This window comes from Spinacia oleracea, chromosome 1 (assembly GCF_020520425.1).
Source record: "Spinacia oleracea cultivar Varoflay chromosome 1, BTI_SOV_V1, whole genome shotgun sequence".
Classification (NCBI taxonomy): domain Eukaryota; kingdom Viridiplantae; phylum Streptophyta; class Magnoliopsida; order Caryophyllales; family Amaranthaceae; genus Spinacia; species Spinacia oleracea.
Genome location: NC_079487.1, coordinates 97,124,271 through 97,143,886, shown reverse-complemented (window position 1 = coordinate 97,143,886; position 19,616 = coordinate 97,124,271). Strand labels below are relative to the sequence as shown.

The 19,616-nt window shown below is 35.6% G+C and overlaps 2 protein-coding genes across 2 annotated transcripts; one reads left to right on the top strand and one right to left on the bottom strand.

The window, feature by feature from the left end:
- The first annotated feature begins 1,667 nt into the window (after positions 1-1,667).
- LOC110780062 (ankyrin repeat-containing protein ITN1) lies at positions 1,668-10,731 on the top strand. The gene is made up of 4 exons (XM_056837057.1): positions 1,668-1,995; positions 2,743-3,240; positions 4,186-4,595; positions 9,424-10,731. The coding sequence occupies exons 1-4, from the start codon at positions 1,974-1,976 to the stop codon at positions 10,252-10,254; spliced, it is 1,761 nt and encodes a 586-aa protein (XP_056693035.1). The 5' UTR covers positions 1,668-1,973; the 3' UTR covers positions 10,255-10,731.
- Positions 10,732-12,886: 2,155 nt separating this feature from the next.
- On the bottom strand, positions 12,887-14,640 carry LOC110793623 (probable membrane-associated kinase regulator 4). The gene has a single exon (XM_021998520.2). The coding sequence runs from the start codon at positions 14,219-14,221 to the stop codon at positions 13,130-13,132; it is 1,092 nt and encodes a 363-aa protein (XP_021854212.1). The 5' UTR covers positions 14,222-14,640; the 3' UTR covers positions 12,887-13,129.
- Between the last annotated feature and the right edge of the window lie 4,976 nt (positions 14,641-19,616).

The following is a 19,616-nucleotide window of genomic DNA, read 5'->3' as shown; positions in this document are numbered from 1 at the left end:
AAGGTAGTTTTGACATGTTTTTTTTTTTTTGATAAACAAATTAATTCATTGATAAAGGTCATACGACATCTACATAAAAATTTAAATCTAACAAATACATAAAGGTAGTTTTGATATGTAATAAGTGGTTATGTAAAGATTATGGTTTTTTGTGTGTTTTGAGGGTTTTTAAGCCATGAATACCTCTGTAAAACACGGTTTTTATGGCATATATAAAGACAGGGACGAAGCCAGAAATCTATCTTGATGGGGGCCGAATTTATTAAAAAAATAGTCCATTCATAAAATTTACCGATGTTAATTATTTATCTCTATAGAAAAAATTGAGAAAAAAATAAACAATTATGAAATGTTTGTGCGCAGAAGCAAACGAAATGAGAGGAAGGATGAAGGAAAAAGGCAAAACACTAACATTTTGGGTGAAAAGGGAATCAAACGCGGATTGTATCGATTTTAAGACCTGCGCTCAACCACTACAACACACCTCAATTCATTGACAATAAGTACTCTTATTAATTATATATAGAAGATTTCCAGAATGTTGGCAGGGGTCGGAGCCCCTTTAGGCCCCAATGTAGCTTCGTCCCTGTATAAAGATTCTTCTTCTAAAAAACCAATGTTATTTTAAGGAAGTTAATTTTTAATAATTTTGTTAATCTAATGAAGTCTTAGATATTATAACCGGTAACCATCATGACGTTAGTCATTGGAAAATTGCAACATATATAATACACGAAATGAATGGATGAGGGTCAATGACACTATTAGGATCAAATGATCGATATCTTATGACCAGCTGAAAATTTATCCATAGAGTTAAAGGTTGCAATTATTTGTCAACAATTAAAAAGTTCATAAATAAGAATTCTCTTTAACCATTCAATGAACAATTGATGTGCATTAAGGGATATAGAAATAAATAGTATGTGTGTTTTTTGGTAGTGAGATCATGATGTTTTAACAAATATTTTGTATGAAATTTATGAATATACCTCATGGTTGTCATCGTCAACACTTATCTTATGTTACTTTATTCCTCTGGCTGAACTTTCTTTTGCTCATTGGTCGTCCTAGGTGGAATTGCTTTCACCTAAGAGGAGCAAGTGTATTTCTTTTATTCTTTCCTACTTTCTCATTTTCTTATTCTCCAATGTCATTCGCATTTCCCTTTGGACCACCTTCTCGCCTCAACTCGTATATTAAAACAATGATTTTGACCATAAATATCGATTTAAATAATACAGAATATCTTTAATAATTGAGATCCACAAAACAACTAATATAACGAATTAGCGAGGTAGGAGGATAAAAGTGAATCCACAAATAGTCTACTTTAAAAGCTTCATCTGGATAATCTCCTCAATTGACATTTGAAACTAATCAAGACTTTACAAGTGCATATTAAACAAATATAGTTTATATACGAGTAATAATATATGGAGTATTGGAGTACAATACATGTAGCAATATAATTTGTAAACTTTTGAATTTCAATTTTCATCAATTTATTTTCTGAAAAAATACAAATGTTTAGATAGTAAACCCATTTCTTTTGTCAATTTTATTGCAAAATAACACTTGATTGTTTACCTTTGTCAATCATCCACATCATTCGGCAATTTCTAATACTTGAAACAAACACTGCCTGTTAATTATTTTTGGAAAAAAAATAAAAAAAGAATCGTGATTTGTGAGTGGTTGAGTTGAGGTTGGGTTCTCTGCACTTTCCTCCTGTGTCGTTACGCATGAGTGTCCTACTCATTCCTCATCCTACTTCTCCACTTTTCTTCCCTCTTTCTCTCTCCTCCCAAAACCTTCTACTTTACTCTTTTTTTTTCCTTACTCCTCTTTTTTTCCTTACTCCATAGAAATCGAAATTGCAATTGAATTTTTGGGATAATTATTGATGATATCCATGCATATACACTAACTTTCCCTCTCTTTCTGCTCTTTTTACACCACTACTACCATCTATGGCTTCTTCACTTCAACAAGGTAAACTCTATTAGTTATCTGTTTCTTGTTTTCGAGTTCTCGAAATCCTGATTTAGTTGTTGGGAATTGGAAATTTATCCGTTTTAAAGTTTTAATTCAGCTTGATCATCAAGTGTTGTAGTGTTTTGATTGAATGTTTTGATCATTTGTGTCGAATTTTGTGATTACTGGAAGTGATTTTTTTTTTTTTTTGTTTTGAGTTAGGTTTGAAGAGATTATTTTTTGACGCCAGTCACGCCAGATTAGTTGGACTGGCATGATTTTAGATATTTAAGCTGATAATTTGGCTGATTTTGGAATCAGTAATATATTATGTTCAATTTGAGATGCTTGATGTGGAAATTATCGAAGTATTTGGTAAAATTAGATACAATTATATGTTTATAAGTGAATATGATCAGTCTGTAGTGATACCGGGAATTATTGCTGGAAATCATGTGAAATGAAGATAATAGATTGATAGGACATAGGTTTACCAACAGCCTATCTACTGATCTCAACTAGTTAGTGAGTAAGTTGCATATGGCTGGATCTCCTCTGACCTTTCTACGGACTAATTGAGGTTTACCAAGAAGTCGAATAACAGGCGACAGTCGTGTTGTATACTACAGATAGATGTCTATAGTTCTTTTATCGTGCATTCCCTCATTGTTAGGTTATTATGGTTTGTAGATTGCTTCAATTGAGTGTTGATGTAAATGTGTTGATAATCTGCATTGAATATCACTGATATATTTCATCATACAGTTGAGGAGCAAGACTTGGAAGTGGGTCATATCACACCCCTGCCAAACCGAACTCCAATGGAGCCATCTCCTTCTCCATCCCCAACCTCCACATCGGCGCCTGCTTTGGTTCTCTCCAATTCTGGTAAACGTATTGACCAAGCAGGAAAGAAGAAGTATGTTAAACAGGTAACTGGTCGCCACAATGACACCGAGTTGCACTTGGCTGCTCAACGTGGTGATTTAGAAGCTGTAAAGCAGATTTTGGGTGGGCACATAAATTCACAGATAGGTGAAGGTTTAAGTGGTGCTGAGTTTGAAGTGGAGGCTGCTGAGGTACGGGCTTTGGTTGTGAATGAGGTGAATGAGTTGGGAGAGACAGCGCTTTTTAGTGCAGCTGAGAAGGGACACCTTGATGTGGTAAAAGAGCTGCTGAAGTATGCCAATAAGGATACACTTACTCAGAAGAATCGGTCACAGTTTGATCCTTTGCATGTTGCTGTTAATCAAGGACACCTTGGTGATTAGCTAAACTTTCCTATTTTATTACTCTTGATATATCAGTCTTTAATTTGTCAATATTAGACATTTAAAATTCTTGAAGTGGTGAATGCAATTCTTTGGATTTCATGAATGATGGTTTACAGCTTGCGTAATACTATAGATGTCTTGCTTAAGTGCCCTTGGTTTCCCATTTATTGTGAGTCAGCAGGCTTCTCTAAGGCTTTTCCACTGAAAGTCATACTGGAATAGCCTCTCAAGTTTCTACTAGTGAATGGTGTTATTGACGTTGCATTTATTAAGCCCCTTATATCCCGAGGTGAACGAAAGACTTTGTGAGGGCATTGGGGTGGGCGCTATCAAGTGCTTTCGTTCAAACAGTTTTAGAATCTTTATAATTGAAGTTGGAGCTGTTGATCTTTAGAGGAGACTTTTTCTTTTGGTGTGATTTGAAATAAATGTTGCTTGTATGTTGTAATTGCCTTTAACATAAAGCAACTTCAACTCACCTTTTGCACTATCGGGTTCTGAAGAATGACTTAATCCAAGTCTTTGTGTGTGACACCAAATTGTTTGCTGCATGGATGCTTTAAGCTGTGCAATACCTTGTCTAAACTACTTGTAAGTCGTGGCCTCTTCTGCAAGTTTGTAAAATCCGCTCTGAATACTTATCTTTAAAATGCGAAAAATACACAGGGCAGAAAAAAGTAAAGTTTTCTGACTTAGCTTGTAGTTGTAATTAGATCTTCTGATACCCACAAACATGATAATTTTATCGTAAACTTACGGATATGCACTTTAAAATGCGAAAAATACACAGGGCAGAAAAAAGTAAAGTTTTCTGAGTTCTGACTTAGCTTGTAGTTGTAATAAGATCTTCTGATACCCACAAACATGATAATTTTATCGTAAACTTACGGATATGCAATTTACTATGTTATTTATGCCATCTATTTCATTGCAGCAATCGTCCAAGTGTTGTTAGACCATGATCCTGGGCTAATAAAGACAATTGGACAATCAAATGCAACTCCACTGATATCTGCAGCTACAAGGGGGCATACAGATATAGTTAATGAGCTTCTGTCGAGGGATAGTAGCTTAATGGATTTATGTAAATCCAATGGGAAAAACGCGCTGCATTTTGCTGTCCGCCAGGGCCATGTGGAAATTGTAAGAGCATTGCTTAATAAGGATTCAACATTGGCTAGGAAGACTGACAAGAAAGGCCAGACTGCATTGCATATGGCTGTAAAAGGGAATAATTGTGATGTTGTGAGAGCCCTTCTTGATGCAGATGCAGCCATTGTTATGCGAACAGACAAGTTTGGTAATACAGCTTTGCATGTGGCTACCAGGAAAAAGCGGGCAGAGGTATTTACTGTTGCCCATATATTTGTTTCTGTATCTCTCAAAGTTGTAGTTATTGATATCAAGGATCAAGGATTGTTTGTTTGTCTACCTCTCAAAGTTATAGTACTCGATTTGAAGGATTTCCTAATGGGCAAGTTATCCATCCCTGCCATTTTGGTGACTTTTTGGTGAACTATGAACTATATATTCTCATTTTGTTGTGAATAAAAAACGATAATTTTCCTTGACAAATAGAATTTTATAAAACGTTTGCAGTATAAGCTCTTTTTTATCATCTCCATTTACTCTGGGTAACATGATTAAAAGTTTACCATTTTACGTTATGTTTGTTTACGAAGACTAGATTTATACAGAATTAATACAATTCTATTAAATATATTTTGTCAATCTGAAAAACAAGTTTTCGCATAATATAAGCTAATCAAACAGGGACTACTAATTGCCAAATCTCCCTTTAAATTTGAGATCATAGGCTTAGCCTAGTACAGGCAGTGTCTGGTAGTCATGATGACATTAACATGTAGAATGGAGCATCATCAACTTGAGTTATGAAGCTTTTTAAGTTCTGAAAAAATAAGGTTTACATTGTCAGTATGTTCTTCTTTTCTATCGCCTTATCTGTTGTCTTGCTTAGATCTCACCTAGGATGGGATAAAGGTGTTTAGAGGGCGGGGATTGATATTGTATGGAGTCTTGCTTTTTTAGTTAGAGATATCTTGTTTCCATAAGATCCTTGATTGGAAGGGAAATTAATTAATATACTGGACTACTAATAAAATCAAGGAAAAATTACTTTAAATAATCCAACCTTTTGACGATTTTCTGAAAATAATCCAACATTTGGATTATTATTTAATAATCCAACCTTTGCACCCCGTTAACTTTTATTACACCTAACAGGTTACCAACCTGATATAGCAGGTAACCTATATACGTGTCATGCCACAATTCGTTATAGTTTATTTATTTTAAATAAATATTTAATGATTTCTTTTTCTATTTTTTTTCTTTATTCCTTCTGGTTTTTCTTTCTTCTTTCCTTCATCCTAGGACTTCACTTCATGGCATTCCTGAGTTCATGTCCAATTCTGGAAATGTTATGAAATATCTCAAACCACCATTATCATCATCATCATCAAATTCATCATTAAAACCAACAAAATCATCAATTGACAAGATCCCTCCATCAAATTAAACATCTTCCTCACCTTTAAACCCTCTGCTGCACCTCCCTCCACCCAAAAAAAAAAAAACCATCAAAAATTTATTTAGCCCAAATTACAGACAAAGGAACACATTCTTATTACGAATGTCACCCAGGAGGATGCGGGGGTTGAATAGACGGTGAAGAACCCGAAATATCGTTGCAAATCTTTGAATTTGATTTCAAATTTTGGGGATTTACTTGTTGTTGTGGATGAAAGATTTTGAAACGATTTTAGAATGGCAGTTAGATTTTAGTTTGGTCATGGTGTTGGAAAGCATCGAAGAAGATGAGGAGAGACAAAGGGCGAGGGCGACGGAGGGGGAGGATATGGTGGAGGAGGTTGTCGTTATGGTGGATTACGCTGTTGGGGGAGGTGGATGGGAGGTTTTCGAGCTTGCTTTGAAGGCTGGCAGTAGGTGTAGCGGTGGTGGTGCATTTTGGGATGGACTTAAGTTTAAGGATGTTTCCATGGTGGGTTTAATGAAGGAGGAAGAAGGAGACGGAGGAGGTAGGAAAAAAAAATATTAAAAAAAAAAAGTTTACCCTTTTAGCCGGTTTCAAGTTAATTGGGGTCAGTAAAAGTTAATGGGGTACAAAGGTTGGATTATTAAATAATAATCTAAAGGTTAGATTATTATCGGAAAATCTTCAAAAGGTTGGATTATTTAAAGTAATTTTTCCTAAAATCAAAATGACCTAGTATATTTCATGTAGTCTATTGTTATCAAATATGGCCTAATACTGACATGGCTTTAGTGTGCAAACTACCACTTCTGAATTTAATTAACATGTTGCTAATGCATGGACTATGCGTTCGGATACGTCTTATCATTTGATTGGCTTTTTGTTTTCTTTTTAGTTGGTTTAGTGTAATGAACTCAATCACTCACTCAAGTTAGGATAAAGGAAGGTTGTTATATTAAAGGATAAAGCTTCAAGCTTGCAATTTTACAAAGTATTCTGAGAACTTTCGAGAGGCCCTCTACTCTCCCTATTCAGCCAAATACATTCAACATACCCTGCTGATTTTCTCCCCTCCCTATTTAATTGATAACTACTATAATAAGACAAAATTCATTAACAAAAAGTATCAGGACAGAGACTGCAATTGGGGTGCCTCCACTAAGTGGGGTGGTGCCTTCCTTCTGACGTGGTAGCTGCAGTGTCTGCTCCAACCTTGTCCTGTAGCGCTGACTATTTTTTCTTCCTCCTTGTATACACTTGGAATGTAGGAGCGTCCCCCTGGTGCATTGCATTCAGCCCACTCATCTGTTGAGCTACTGCTTCAGCCACTATGCGACCAATGGTCTCCGCGAACCCATCTAGCCGGCCTTCTAAGGAACCGAGTCGTTCCCTTACTTCTCCGATAGCTTGCTCTGTCACATCCAACCGTTGGGTGTTCGAGGCCGGCATCATTCACCTGCTCTGATACCAAGTTTGTAATGAACTCAATCACTCACTCAAGTTAGGATAAAGGAAGGTTGTTGTATTAAAGGATAAAGCTTCAAGCTTGCAATTTTACAAAGTATTCTGAGAACTTTCGAGAGGCCCTCTACTCTCCCTATTCAGCCAAATACATTCAACATACCCTGCTGATTTTCTCCCCTCCCTATTTAATTGATAACTACTATAATAAGACAAAATTCATTAACAAAAAGTATCAGGACAGAGACTGCAATTGGGGTGCCTCCACTAAGTGGGGTGGTGCCTTCCTTCTGACGTGGTAGCTGCAGTGTCTGCTCCAACCTTGTCCTGTAGCGCTGACTGTTTTTTCTTCCTCCTTGTATACACTTGGAATGTAGGAGCGTCCCCCTGGTGCATTGCATTTAGGTCTTAATATCTTAGTGATCGTCCCATAGTTGCTCCTGCTCTTTTATCAGTTATTATGAGATCCTGATGTCATAGGTAGTTTAATTAATTAGTACAACTATGAAAGCTAAGCTTTTAGTAAAATTATTTAGGGCGTCTGTAGTAAAGAAAAAACTATTTTCAAACATTTGTATGGAAATTCCAAAATTTCTCATTGTGTTTTCAATTCTGGAAACCTGAAAGCAATCCAATATCCGCTGACTGCTGTAAATTATACTTACTACTCAAGGAGTCATGGTTAAATTTTGATGTTTGGTTGACATAAAAAACTTTAGGAAGTTGCATTATTTGGGAATGAACTGTTGGAAAAATTATAGAAAATGTGAAGTGAAATTTTTCCGGAAGTCTTACTTGAGTTATTTCCGAAAAGATGCGAATTTTTGTAACAAGTTTTTTTCATTTTGCACTGTCCAATTTGCCCTTTCTGTCACAAGTTCACAACTAATTGAAAAGTTTGAACCTTGCACACATTCTGTGTACTCTTCCTCCAAAACGCTATCTCTCAGTTAATCATATGAAGTATGTAGTATTTCGTACCGTATCCAGATGTAGGATTTAGTAAGCAGAAAGATTGGAACAATTTTAAGCATGCATTTCTAGAAGCTAGCATGTATTTGTTACCCTGGCCTCTAGGTGCCTTAAGAAGAAGATGGGATTCTTTTGATTACAAGCCTTAGTTTTGTCGTGCATATCTGGATAGAACTGTAGAAGTGGTCTTAACAAGGAATAAATGTTCATGAAAACAAGCTCTTTGCTACATATACTTTTTGCTTCCTTGTGAGGTTAAGGAAAGGCCCTTGAAAAAACAGGTTACAGAAAGGAACCCCCGCAAAAAATGGCCAAGGAAAGGAAAGAGCTTTTAGCACATGGAAACTGCATCAAAGTAATAGGAACTAAGCGACTCTACCACTAAGGATAAAATTAACCGAAGTCTCATTATAAACAGAACGTAAAGCTTTAGCTGCGGTATTATAAGGTAGGGAGATTCGAGGTATTCCAGTTTCATGATCAACAATTCTCTTTTATTCTTCTAAATTGAGTCAGCTTTGCAATCATTAACAAATTCGCCTAGCCAATTTAAACCTGCAGTATGCCTCTGATGTTCCTACAGTGGTTTTTAATGCTTTAAATATTGTGCTATGTATTTAATCAAAATGATATAATTCCCTTGCATCCCTTGATTTTAGAGGACAGCTTATCTTCCCTCATGCCTGGTCATACTAGAACAAACAGAAGCCGGACCATTTGCAAAAGGAATACAGTTGTTACTACCCTAAAGGTCTAAACGGCTGAAGTAGCTAAACAACCACAACTTAAAGAATTTGGGTCGTTGCTTGGTTTTGATGCAGGAAGTTACATTTTGTGCGATTCTATTTGGTCCAACAAATTGGCTCATTTGCCGCTGTCCCATTGTATAATCTAGTTTCGTAAAATTAATTTGATAGGTCAATTACCAATTTTAATCCTAGTGGTAAAAGGTAGCTGACACTCAACAAGAAACCACTATTTTTCTTGAAATTATAGTATCATTGTCATCCTTTAAATGTTTATAGTTTTCTCAATCCATTATTTATTCATAGACGGCTCGTGGCTTGGCTAACTTATTAGTTGTCAGTAGCAGCTTTAGTTTTCTCTTGTACTGTATACAAATCCTCGTCAGTTTGTCGTGCTGTTTAAATTAATTTTAGTTTTTGAAGGCAGCTTTTTGAAATTGTAGTTTCTGATTAGCACCTTTTCTCCTGCTCTTTGCAGATTGTGAATGAGTTGTTACAGCTTCAAGACATCAATGTTAATTCTCTAAATAGTCAACACAAAACTGCTCTTGACATAGCAGAAGACCTTCCCCTCTCCGAAGAATCCTCAGAGATCAAGGATTACCTTGTTCGGAATGGTGCTCTCAGGGCTAATGAACTGAATCAACCAAGGGATGAGTTAAGAAAAACTGTCAGCCAGATTAAAAAAGATGTGCATCGGCAGCTCGAACAAACCCGACAAACAAACAAAAATGTTAGTGGAATCGCCAAGGAGCTCAGGAAACTCCACAGAGAAGGGATAAACAACGCCACCAACTCAGTAACTGTAGTGGCGGTGCTTTTTGCAACGGTTGCTTTTGCAGCTATATTCACAGTTCCTGGTGGTGATGATAATAATGGAATGGCTGTAGCTGCTAAAACAGCTTCTTTCAAGATATTCTTTATCTTCAATGCCATTGCTCTTTTTACCTCTTTGGCTGTAGTGGTAGTTCAGATCACACTTGTCAGAGGTGAGACCAAAGCAGAGAGACGAGTCGTGGAAGTCATTAATAAGCTGATGTGGTTGGCATCAGTTTGCACTTCTGTTGCATTCATGGCGTCCTCTTACATAGTTGTTGGACGGAAACATGAGTGGGCTGCAATACTTGTTACAGTTGTTGGAGGTGTGATAATGGCTGGGGTTTTGGGCACAATGACCTACTACGTGGTTATATCTAAGCGATCTCGGTCTTTGAAGAAAAGAGATAGAAGTGCAAAGAGAAGTGGGTCTAATTCATTGTATCACTCTGAGTTTTCCAATTCTGAACCTGATCGATTTTATGCCCTCTAACTTTACTTCCACGCTATTGAGGAAGATCCCCAATTGCAGCAGTTATGAAGGCCAGAAACCTGTCATACTATCGGGCTATTTATGAGAGGATTGTAACTTGTATTCTAATTAACAATAACTGTGAAATATGGTGGTTGATCATGATTCCTTTGCCCGGTCAATGCAGTATATATCGTGAAAGAGTTGGAAAGAGCGAGTGGTCTTCTAGGTGAGCTCTTGAGTCTCAATCCATCTTGAAACTGGTAAATATTCTGTTGATTATATAGCAAGACCGGTGGTTTGTCATTCTTCGAGGCGCTGGGTCTTTGAACTGAATTTTCTCAGTCGTGTCAACTTAAGCTGTAGGCGATGTTTGACCATGATCAAGCATTGTTGTTAATGTAACTGAATGTGTTAATATTAGATTTAGGTATGCCCTCTATTTAGGGGATGATGATAACTTTCCTTGAACGAACACTTTTCACACTTGGTTCTTCATGTTTGCATTCTGTAGAGTTGCTGCCTTCAAAGCAAGAAGTTGTGGAACCAGGAACATATACCATTATACCCCTCTTGATTGCAAGGTACTGCTACAGATTTACAGTAGCAGTACATACAGCAAAGATGACTGTAAATGGAAGAAGTGTGATAATCCATCATCTCAAAATGTCATTTGTTGGTATGATTCAGTAAAGAGAATATTTTAGTGTGTTTACAGGTGTGAGGTGTCTAGCTGTTGGACTCTATATAGTTTTTAAGTTTTTAACCTCTGAAAGTTACAATGGTGGAGAGTTTAGGAAGGATGAAATCAACCCAAAGCTCGAAAGTTTTCTCATGTTCTATTGAGAGTCCTCTCTCTTAGGATTCTCTCTCCTTTTAATCCTTAAAGTGAGTTTATTCTTCATCTGCCACATCAACTTTCCACTAACTTTTACTTACTTTTTCATTATCTAGATTCACACAAGACTTTCCCTATTTTAATAGATTATTCTCAGACTAACCTCATACTTGTTGTAGTCTTTTAGCACATTATCCCAAGAGTTTGGCTCCAAACTCCCATCCAGATTAGAGATAAATTCACCCTTAGGGGTCGCCTGGATTGGAAGAACATTTTAAAGGGGGAATAAATGAGAGAGTAAATGATACTGGGTAAGTTATTTAGAGGGTGATTGTTCATTTCTAAGGTTTGGCTCATTAGTAACCTTTACTCCCCTAACAAGACATTTAAGGCTCAACTTCTCCCTCTTTATCTTCAGCAATTGAGTTTACAAATAACCACCACCATCCATGGCGGTGAAACCGGCGGCGACCACCACAAAGTTAGTATTTTTGGATGTTGGTGACATCAACATGCAAGAAATTCAATTCTAATCTCAATGGTAGAAATTGTTTTCCCAAATTCCTCACAAAAATTTGTAGATCTATGAAACTCAATTTGAATGAAAGAAGAAGAGAGAATCGCATGTGATGATAGAGGTTGTAGATTGACAAATCCAATTTATAATTTGTGATTTGAGGGTCTTCCTTCGATTATAATCAGTCGACGACGGTGACGTATTGGTGGTGATGAAGGATGTTAATATGGCATCGACAAACGAAGGTTGATGACGGTGGCGGCAAGCTTGTGTTGATGACAGCGGTGACAAGCTGGCATAGATGACGACGGTGGAAAGCTGGTGGCAATGACGATGGTGGGAAGTTGGTGGAGATGGTTGTTATTGACAAGTTAGATGGGGTGAAGAGAGAAAATGACTGAGATGAGATAAGGGAGGAAGAATTATTATCCGGTAGATTATTACCCTAGGGGGGGCTAGGGTAATTATTTACTCCCTAAATAAGGGGAATAGATTACTCTATGATTTTTCTCCCTCAATCCAAACATTAAAAAAGCCCATAATAATTACTCCTTTAATCTTTCCCCTCCTTCTACTCTCATTCCAGGCGATCCCTTAGTCCACGTGGCTCTTCCTTAGCAAAAGGATCTTGTTATGCCATGTAGCTTTCCTATCAAAAGTTTTGGTTTCATTTGATGTGCTGTACTTGTTAGTACACCACCAATACCATCTATAAATCTTGTTAGTTCATAATGAGGTATATGATTAGCGCAACACGGTGCACAGATCAGACTTAGAGGTAGCAATTATGGGCATTCCTTAACCAAATTGGGGGGGGGGGGGGGGGGGGGGGGGGATTAGGATTCTAAAAGGGGCATGGACTTTTAAGTGTATGCATTAAGGTAAGTGACCAATGATGTCTTGGCCTAGTGGTTAAGATTGAGGGTCTGTGTACAATAGACCTCAGGTTCGAATCTCTCCGCCCCCATTTGTAATTTATATTGCTCTTGTGGCTCATTCACACTAAAAAATAAAAAATTAAGGTAAGCGTTACTCCTGCAAAAGGCTGGTGGTAGACAGTAACAGAAGACGCGATTAACTAATGCAGAGTACATGAAAGGTCTTGATCATATGCTTATGAAGAAATTCTAAATCACTCAATAGACATAGAAATCCATCTCTTAAAAGTTACTTTATCCGTTAGCTTTGGATCATTAAAATGACTCCTCTGAAAGTCCAAGAGAGTGAAATAATTAAAAACCAGAAAGTTCAGAACCAGAACTTAAATAATTAGATTTCAACCCAGAAATGATGATGTATGATGAGAATCTTTGAACAATTGTATTTCATCAAGTACCCTGAAAATCATGAAAGTTTGGTGGACAACAGAAAAAACAACAAGAATGGCAAATCAAATCAAACACTCAGTTTGCTAATTATGAAAATTAACCAAAACCATATTAGATTAGCATACAAGTATCATCACATAATTCACTTGATTAAAAAAAAACACATTTTAAAATTTAAGTTCTAATCTCCCTTTTCCTATGTTTGTTTCTATCTCAACCCCTGCAAAGGCTTGTTTGATCATCAAGAACAGCAAACCTGGAAGAAGGGAATGAATAACAACCGATTTCACTCAAAGTTTTTCGAGATTGTATCGCCTGTTGTGATGATTGCTTGCAATGAGCAATGGCTCCTTGGATTAATGAGGTCTCAATCTCTGATTTCACACTGCTGCTTCTCTTAAGCAATGGGAAATCCTTCACCCCATTTGAATGATTGCTTGTTGAAGTACTCAATGAAGAAGACGAAGAAGATGATGAAGAAGAAGAAGTGGAGGATGATCCTGGTGAATGTGAAGAAGATAACTTAGTTGCTGTTGATGAACGCCGTTTAAATGCACCAGAAAATGATCTCCTGTGACAAATTTTACCCTCTTTGTCATCATTTTCTCTGTCAAATCTATCCTGAGAAACAACTTGTTGAATTCTTTTGCATGGAATTTTCTTGCTTTCCTTCTCTAAACTCGAACTTTCTTCCTTGCTTTTCGCAGTTGAACAAGAAGAAGAAGAAGCAGAGAATTCATCTGATTTCCCAAACAAAGACTTAATCTTTGTCTTCAACTTTTTAGTCCAAGACTTCTTTACACAATTATCACCCTTTTGAAAACAATCATCCTCACGAAAATACTCTTCAGGATTAAGCTCTCTACTAACCTGACAAGATTCAACTGGAGATATATTACATGACTCAAAAGGTGTAGTGCTTGTTATTGGGGTAGTTGCAGTATTAGTACCCAAAGGAGTACTGTAAAACTCGTTAAAATTCTTAGGGGTTGAATCTTGAAGAAGCTTTTCAACCATCTGTAAACGAGGTGGGAGGTGCAGAGGTAGTAATTTCCCCATGTAAAAAAGCTCATCAGCTGGTGATGTAGTTGACTCTCTCTCTACATTCATGGATGACGACATTTGAAACTCGAATTCACGAGCATGTTGTGGAGAAGACAAAGGGTTGTTTGTTGAGAGAGAAAAGAAGTGAGCAAACGAGCTCACTTCCATGTCTATGTAGTCTTCTTCATCATCATCATCTTCTTCTTCCTTCACATCTACTTTATGTTCATTATGATTGTATGAGTAGTAATCCACAGCCATTATATCTTTCTCTAATTCTCTTCCCTTTTGAAATGATAAAAATGTGTAAAAACTGAAGAATGAGGGGGAAAAGGATATATAGAATGCCAAATTTTAATTTTAAAAAATAGAGGATGATGCCAAAATGATGAAACTTGAAAAGAAAAAACTCAGAAGTATTGTGAAAACTCTGAAAACCTCCACATATAAAATTCAGAGCATCATGCAGAAGAAACTTTTCTAATGTGTGATAAATAAAACTGATTATGGCCCAGTTTCTGGAGTTCTGACCTATCTGTCTATAACTCTATATATATATTTTTGGTATACTGTAAAACATAATTTCCCGTATGACTCTGAATTATCGGGTGCGCTTGCGTAGTGAAAGGACTCCTCATGGGTCCTGCTTCACTTAGAAGAGAATCATCACTTATTTTAGAAGGTGGATGATCACTTGAAAAAAATAACACTTGATTATCTTTCAATGACTTTTTCTTTAAATGGGTTCCTTTTTTAGACTATATAATATAAATTAAATTTCATGATTATATGAGAAACTAAACTAATGTAATTTGATTATCTTAATCAGGGTTCGACCGGGCGATTAAGCCCACTGGTTTTGTGCATTTCCTTTTGCTCATGGGTGGCTGACAAAGGCCTTGTCAGAAGTTACTTAAAAGATGAGAATGTTCCTCAGCACATTTGTTAAAAAAATTAGAGGAAAAAGAAAGATAAAAAGAGGCTTAATAAAGGAACAAATACATGCTTAATGTGTATGTTTTAGCTGACAAAGCATCTTAATACAAAATTAATAGCTTTTTTCCTTTTAAAAAAGGAAGAAAAAAGCCTGATTCTCTTGGAGCTATGTAACTGAGATTATCATATTAATTATCTTATTAATAATTAATAATTATGTATGTTGCTGTGTTTTTATGCTAGACTGCTATGTTGCTATGTTGACTCAAAATTTAAACTTTAGCCTAATAAAACCAAATTCATATTACAATAAAATTTCAAGGTTATATTTTCTATAATTTTTACTGGATTTCTGGATTTCAAAGAGTATAAAATATATAATAGGCTTTTGGCATAAAGCAGCATCTTTAACTATGTTTGATTAAATTAACACCAGGTTCTGTTTTTTTATTCATTTTGGAGTGATATTTTATTATGAAGGATAAGAAAGGTATTGGACTTCAAATAGCAGACTATACTCCATAAAAGTTGAAACTAAAAGCTTGAACTATGACGCATGTTGTACGATGTTAAATTACTTCTCATATTTAGAAACTTAGAACTGGTAATTGGTCAAAGTTGACCTAACACGATACTAGGACACAAATCCAATACGAGATGAGTGAATTAGTGTTGAAGATTTTTGTCATAGGTTACAAGAAATGGGGCGTAAAAAATAGATTTTTGTTAAAGATTTCTTGAATTTTTTTACTTGGGCTACTCCGCTATCAAAAGCTTTTGTGTAAGACCGTCTAACGGTTAGACCACTTTTTTGGTACTAACTAAACTAGTGTAAAACATAACTTAACTATAAATAATAAAATCATAACTAATTGAATAACAAAATAGTTAAGGTATAAAGACAAATAGTTAAATTTATGAGTCGAATAGTTATTGTTTTCGAACAACCTTATTAATAACTAAAACTCATAAAATCTTAACTAATTGATCTAATTGCTTAACTAATCAGTTTCATTGTTTAACTAATTGGTTCAGTGCTTAACTAATAGGTTCGGTTGCATAACTAACTGGTTTCGTTGCTTAACTAATTGAATTTCAAACTTAACTAATTGATTTCATCGGTTTACTAATCAGTTAAAGTGCATGCATAAAAGTGGTCTAACCGTTAGACCGTTTTTCCTAAAAATTTGTACTCCGCTATTGTCTTTTTTTTTTAAAAAAAAGAAGCTTGTTTATTCCCTATTTACCTTATATCGGAAGAATAAAATTACACAGTAAAATAATATGACATCATGATTAATTTTATATGTTACATTTAACATTTGTTGCTCTCTCAAATAACGTATCTCATACGAAGTATTATTTTTATGATGTGATGAGTTTTAGTCCCTCTGTAATTTATTTATTTTTGGTGTTAATATCCGGTTCACCCTTAGGCTCCGTTTGGTAGGGCGTAAAACGTTTTCATTGTAAAATGATTTTCCATGGAAAACATTTTCCAAGGGAAAACACAATTCCAAACTAGTTTTCCTTTGTTTGGTAACTTAAAAGAAAATGGAGAAGATGGTGAAAATTGAGGGGAAGAAAGGAGAGGGAGGTAAGGAGGAAAGAAGGAAAAGTGGTTTTCCTCCCTTTCAAATGGAAAAGGGTTTTCCACCTTTGAGGGAGTCATGGAAAATTGTTTTACATCCCTTACCCAACCAAACAACGTAAAATGATTGAAAATGGGAAAATCGTTTTCCATGAAAACGTTTTACGCCCTACCAAACGGAGCCTTAAGGCTAATCCGAATTCGGGGCGAGTTATGGGTGGATATGTTTAAGTCTCCGCCCAATTATTGTTGCGGGAGTGAACACGCGGTACTCCCTACCAAGTTCAGTCTCAATCACCACTGAACCAACAGTCAATTGGTTCCCTCATTATTATTAATTGTTGAACTTATTATAATCGGCCGTATTTTATAAATTGGTGCACTTTTCATTTATGGAAAATTTTCCCCTTATCTTATACTTCGTACAAAGTAATTTCCTTCTTATCATTAGGACCCATTAGTAATATTTTTTTCATTTATTCTTTGTCTTTTATTTTCTTTAAATACTTTAATACCCCAGTTTTTTTTTTTTATTATAATTGTTTATTCCTTATTTATCCACTTACCTCTTATTTTAATAAAATTAATTCACCTTCATTAATTAAACTTCTTGCACGGTCAAAGTACATCAATTAATTATATATAGAGGGAGTATGTATGTAAGACATGATGCTTATGTGCTCACTGCTCAGTCTAATTTTAATCTTGCCGAAAGCACTAAACTAATTGACATTCAAAGAAAACTAATAGATTATCCTCAATGTTACACGAGTTGATCACATAATGAGACCATTAGCGAAAATGCTACATGTACCCTCAGGGTATGAAACTCTTGGTTGTGATTGGTCTAAAATTTCAATATCAAATACCATGATATTTTAGATTTAAATTTTAATCTCATGTGGGGTTATTTATGTGAAAACAACCAATGAGAGCTTAGGGTATGTTACTATTTGGTATCATGAGGGTACATCTAGCAGCTTCTATTAGTAAGTTTGTAGGTGTTGACTTTTTTTTTTTAACAGTTTTAACCTCCAAAAAGGAAGATAAAAAATCCGACATGTAATGGTGGAGGAGTTTAGATTGAATGCAAAGCTCGAAAACTTTGTTATTTGGAGTCCTCTTTCTAAGGGAGTTAATAAGGCTTCTTTTCTCTCCCTTTTTTCCGGTCCACTTTGTTCTTTTACTAAACCAAAAGGATCTCGTGTAGCTATTTGATAATTTGAAGGGACATTTTCTTTTTCTTTAATTTTAGTTTAAGCTGTCTTGTTAATATATCACCATCTAAATAATATTTTGTTTTTACTTCTTACCTACCTTTTTGTACTTTATATTTTGATTTGTTTTACTCTTGCACTTTGGGATCATTTGGTTTTGGAATAATAAAAAACACACATACGCACAAACACCAAAAATTAAAAAAAGCTCCATTTTCTGAAGCAATGGATGAGAAGTAGGGGAAAAAAAAGATTAAATTTGTGTGTAAATTAAGGTTTAAAGGAGTGGAACAGGGGAGAAAAGAAAGAAAATCGTGGAAAAGAAAGAGGATAAATGAAAATGTGGACCATACTAGATTCTTGGACGGTATTCGTCAATCGGTGGCAAATCAAAATTTCAAGTTCTTTAGATGGTAAAATACAACTTTTTTTTACAAAATAAATCAGAGTTTCTTAGGTGGTAAAAGTAAAAAAAAAACCTAAAAAAATAATGATAGTAAATATTAATTCCACTCCAATAAGTTTATGACTTATTAGTGGACTAGATTTATATATACATGATGCTTGCTTGTAATTTAAAAATCACATACAATAATACTTTAATGATTATTAATTATTGCTATTTTTACTGGTACTTTTTTTAATTAATTTACATTTATGATTTTGGTAAATATCTTTTATTCTCGATGTAAAAAATATATATATATATATTGATTTCCCATTATATTGTAATATAAAAGGTTTTTACATTTTTTTTTTGTTTCTGATTTAAATAAAGGTAAAAGAGACAAATATTTTGTTGACACCGCATCGGGCGTTCCTTTATATAATAGAGATAAAACAGAATGCTTGTTTACAATAACATTGATAAGCCACTAGTTCAAATCTCCTCCCTTTCGTATTTCCTAATAGCCTTGTGGCTCATTCCAAGGAAAAAAAAAATAATCTCAACTAATTTGGCATCATAACTTTTACTGAAACATTTCCCCAAATTAAGATCACATTGTCTTCCAATTATTTGCAAAACAAGCTGAAATTGTGGTTTTACTGCAACAGTAAAAAGGGAAAACAAAGACGGCCGTAATGGAAGAAGGAAAATGATGACCCACCATACCAGAATATGAGGAAAGGCGAAGCTTTATCTAGTTTGTTTTGATTCGTTGAAATAGAAATTGTTACAGTTTCATAAGAAACATGGTGCACTTTTTTTTCTTTCCATTCTTTCATTGCCTTCCAAAAAGACATCTTTAGAAGAAGAAACTTGGGAGTCAAATGGGACTACAAAACCACTAACCAGAGGAGCCCTCCCCTGTAATGATGCTGTCATTCTAAAGGTGAAACAAATTCCTACTCCGATACCGGGAAACAGTTCCAAGCAATTCACCAATGGACTAATCGAGTTATTGAGAAAGTCTAAACCTAAAGATGGTTGTGGACCAGGTCGGGCTTTGAGCCAAGCCAATCAGGCCGTGGGTCTGAAAAGGCCCAGCACACTCTACATTGTGCCGGGTCAGGCCAAAAAGTTCAAAACATGACCTAAGCCCACGGGTCGTCGACGTGCCTAAGCCTAATTTTACTAAACAAAGTATGTTTTGTCGTACTTTTCCAAAGCATGCGACCCAGGCCCAGTAATTTGTGCTCATGACAGGTCGTGTTTTTTCGTGGTTGGGTCGGGTCGGGCTTTTTCCTGGCTGGGCCAGCCCTACCCACAACCATCTTTATCTGAACCCCCACCATTTTCTTTCCCACCACCATGACACCAATGCTTATTAGTTGGAAAACTCCAGAAAACAAGTTAACAAAAGTAAGCTTTATGGTCGACAAATCTGGATTTAGCACTAAACCATTTTTAATATGGAACAAATTTGTACAAGGATGTGATGCTTAAAGTAATGAACAAGCGAGAATTTGA

Bases quoted from the DNA above. Each gene is read 5' to 3' on its own strand.
- LOC110780062 (XM_056837057.1), top strand. From the start codon at position 1,974: ATGGCTTCTTCACTTCAACAAG. The intron at 1,996-2,742 runs GTAAACTCTATT...TTCATCATACAG, and splicing joins GGCTTCTTCACTTCAACAAG to TTGAGGAGCAAGACTTGGAA. The intron at 4,596-9,423 runs GTATTTACTGTT...TGCTCTTTGCAG, and splicing joins CCAGGAAAAAGCGGGCAGAG to ATTGTGAATGAGTTGTTACA.
- LOC110793623 (XM_021998520.2), bottom strand. From the start codon at position 14,221: ATGGCTGTGGATTACTACTCATACAATCATAATGAACATAAAGTAGAT.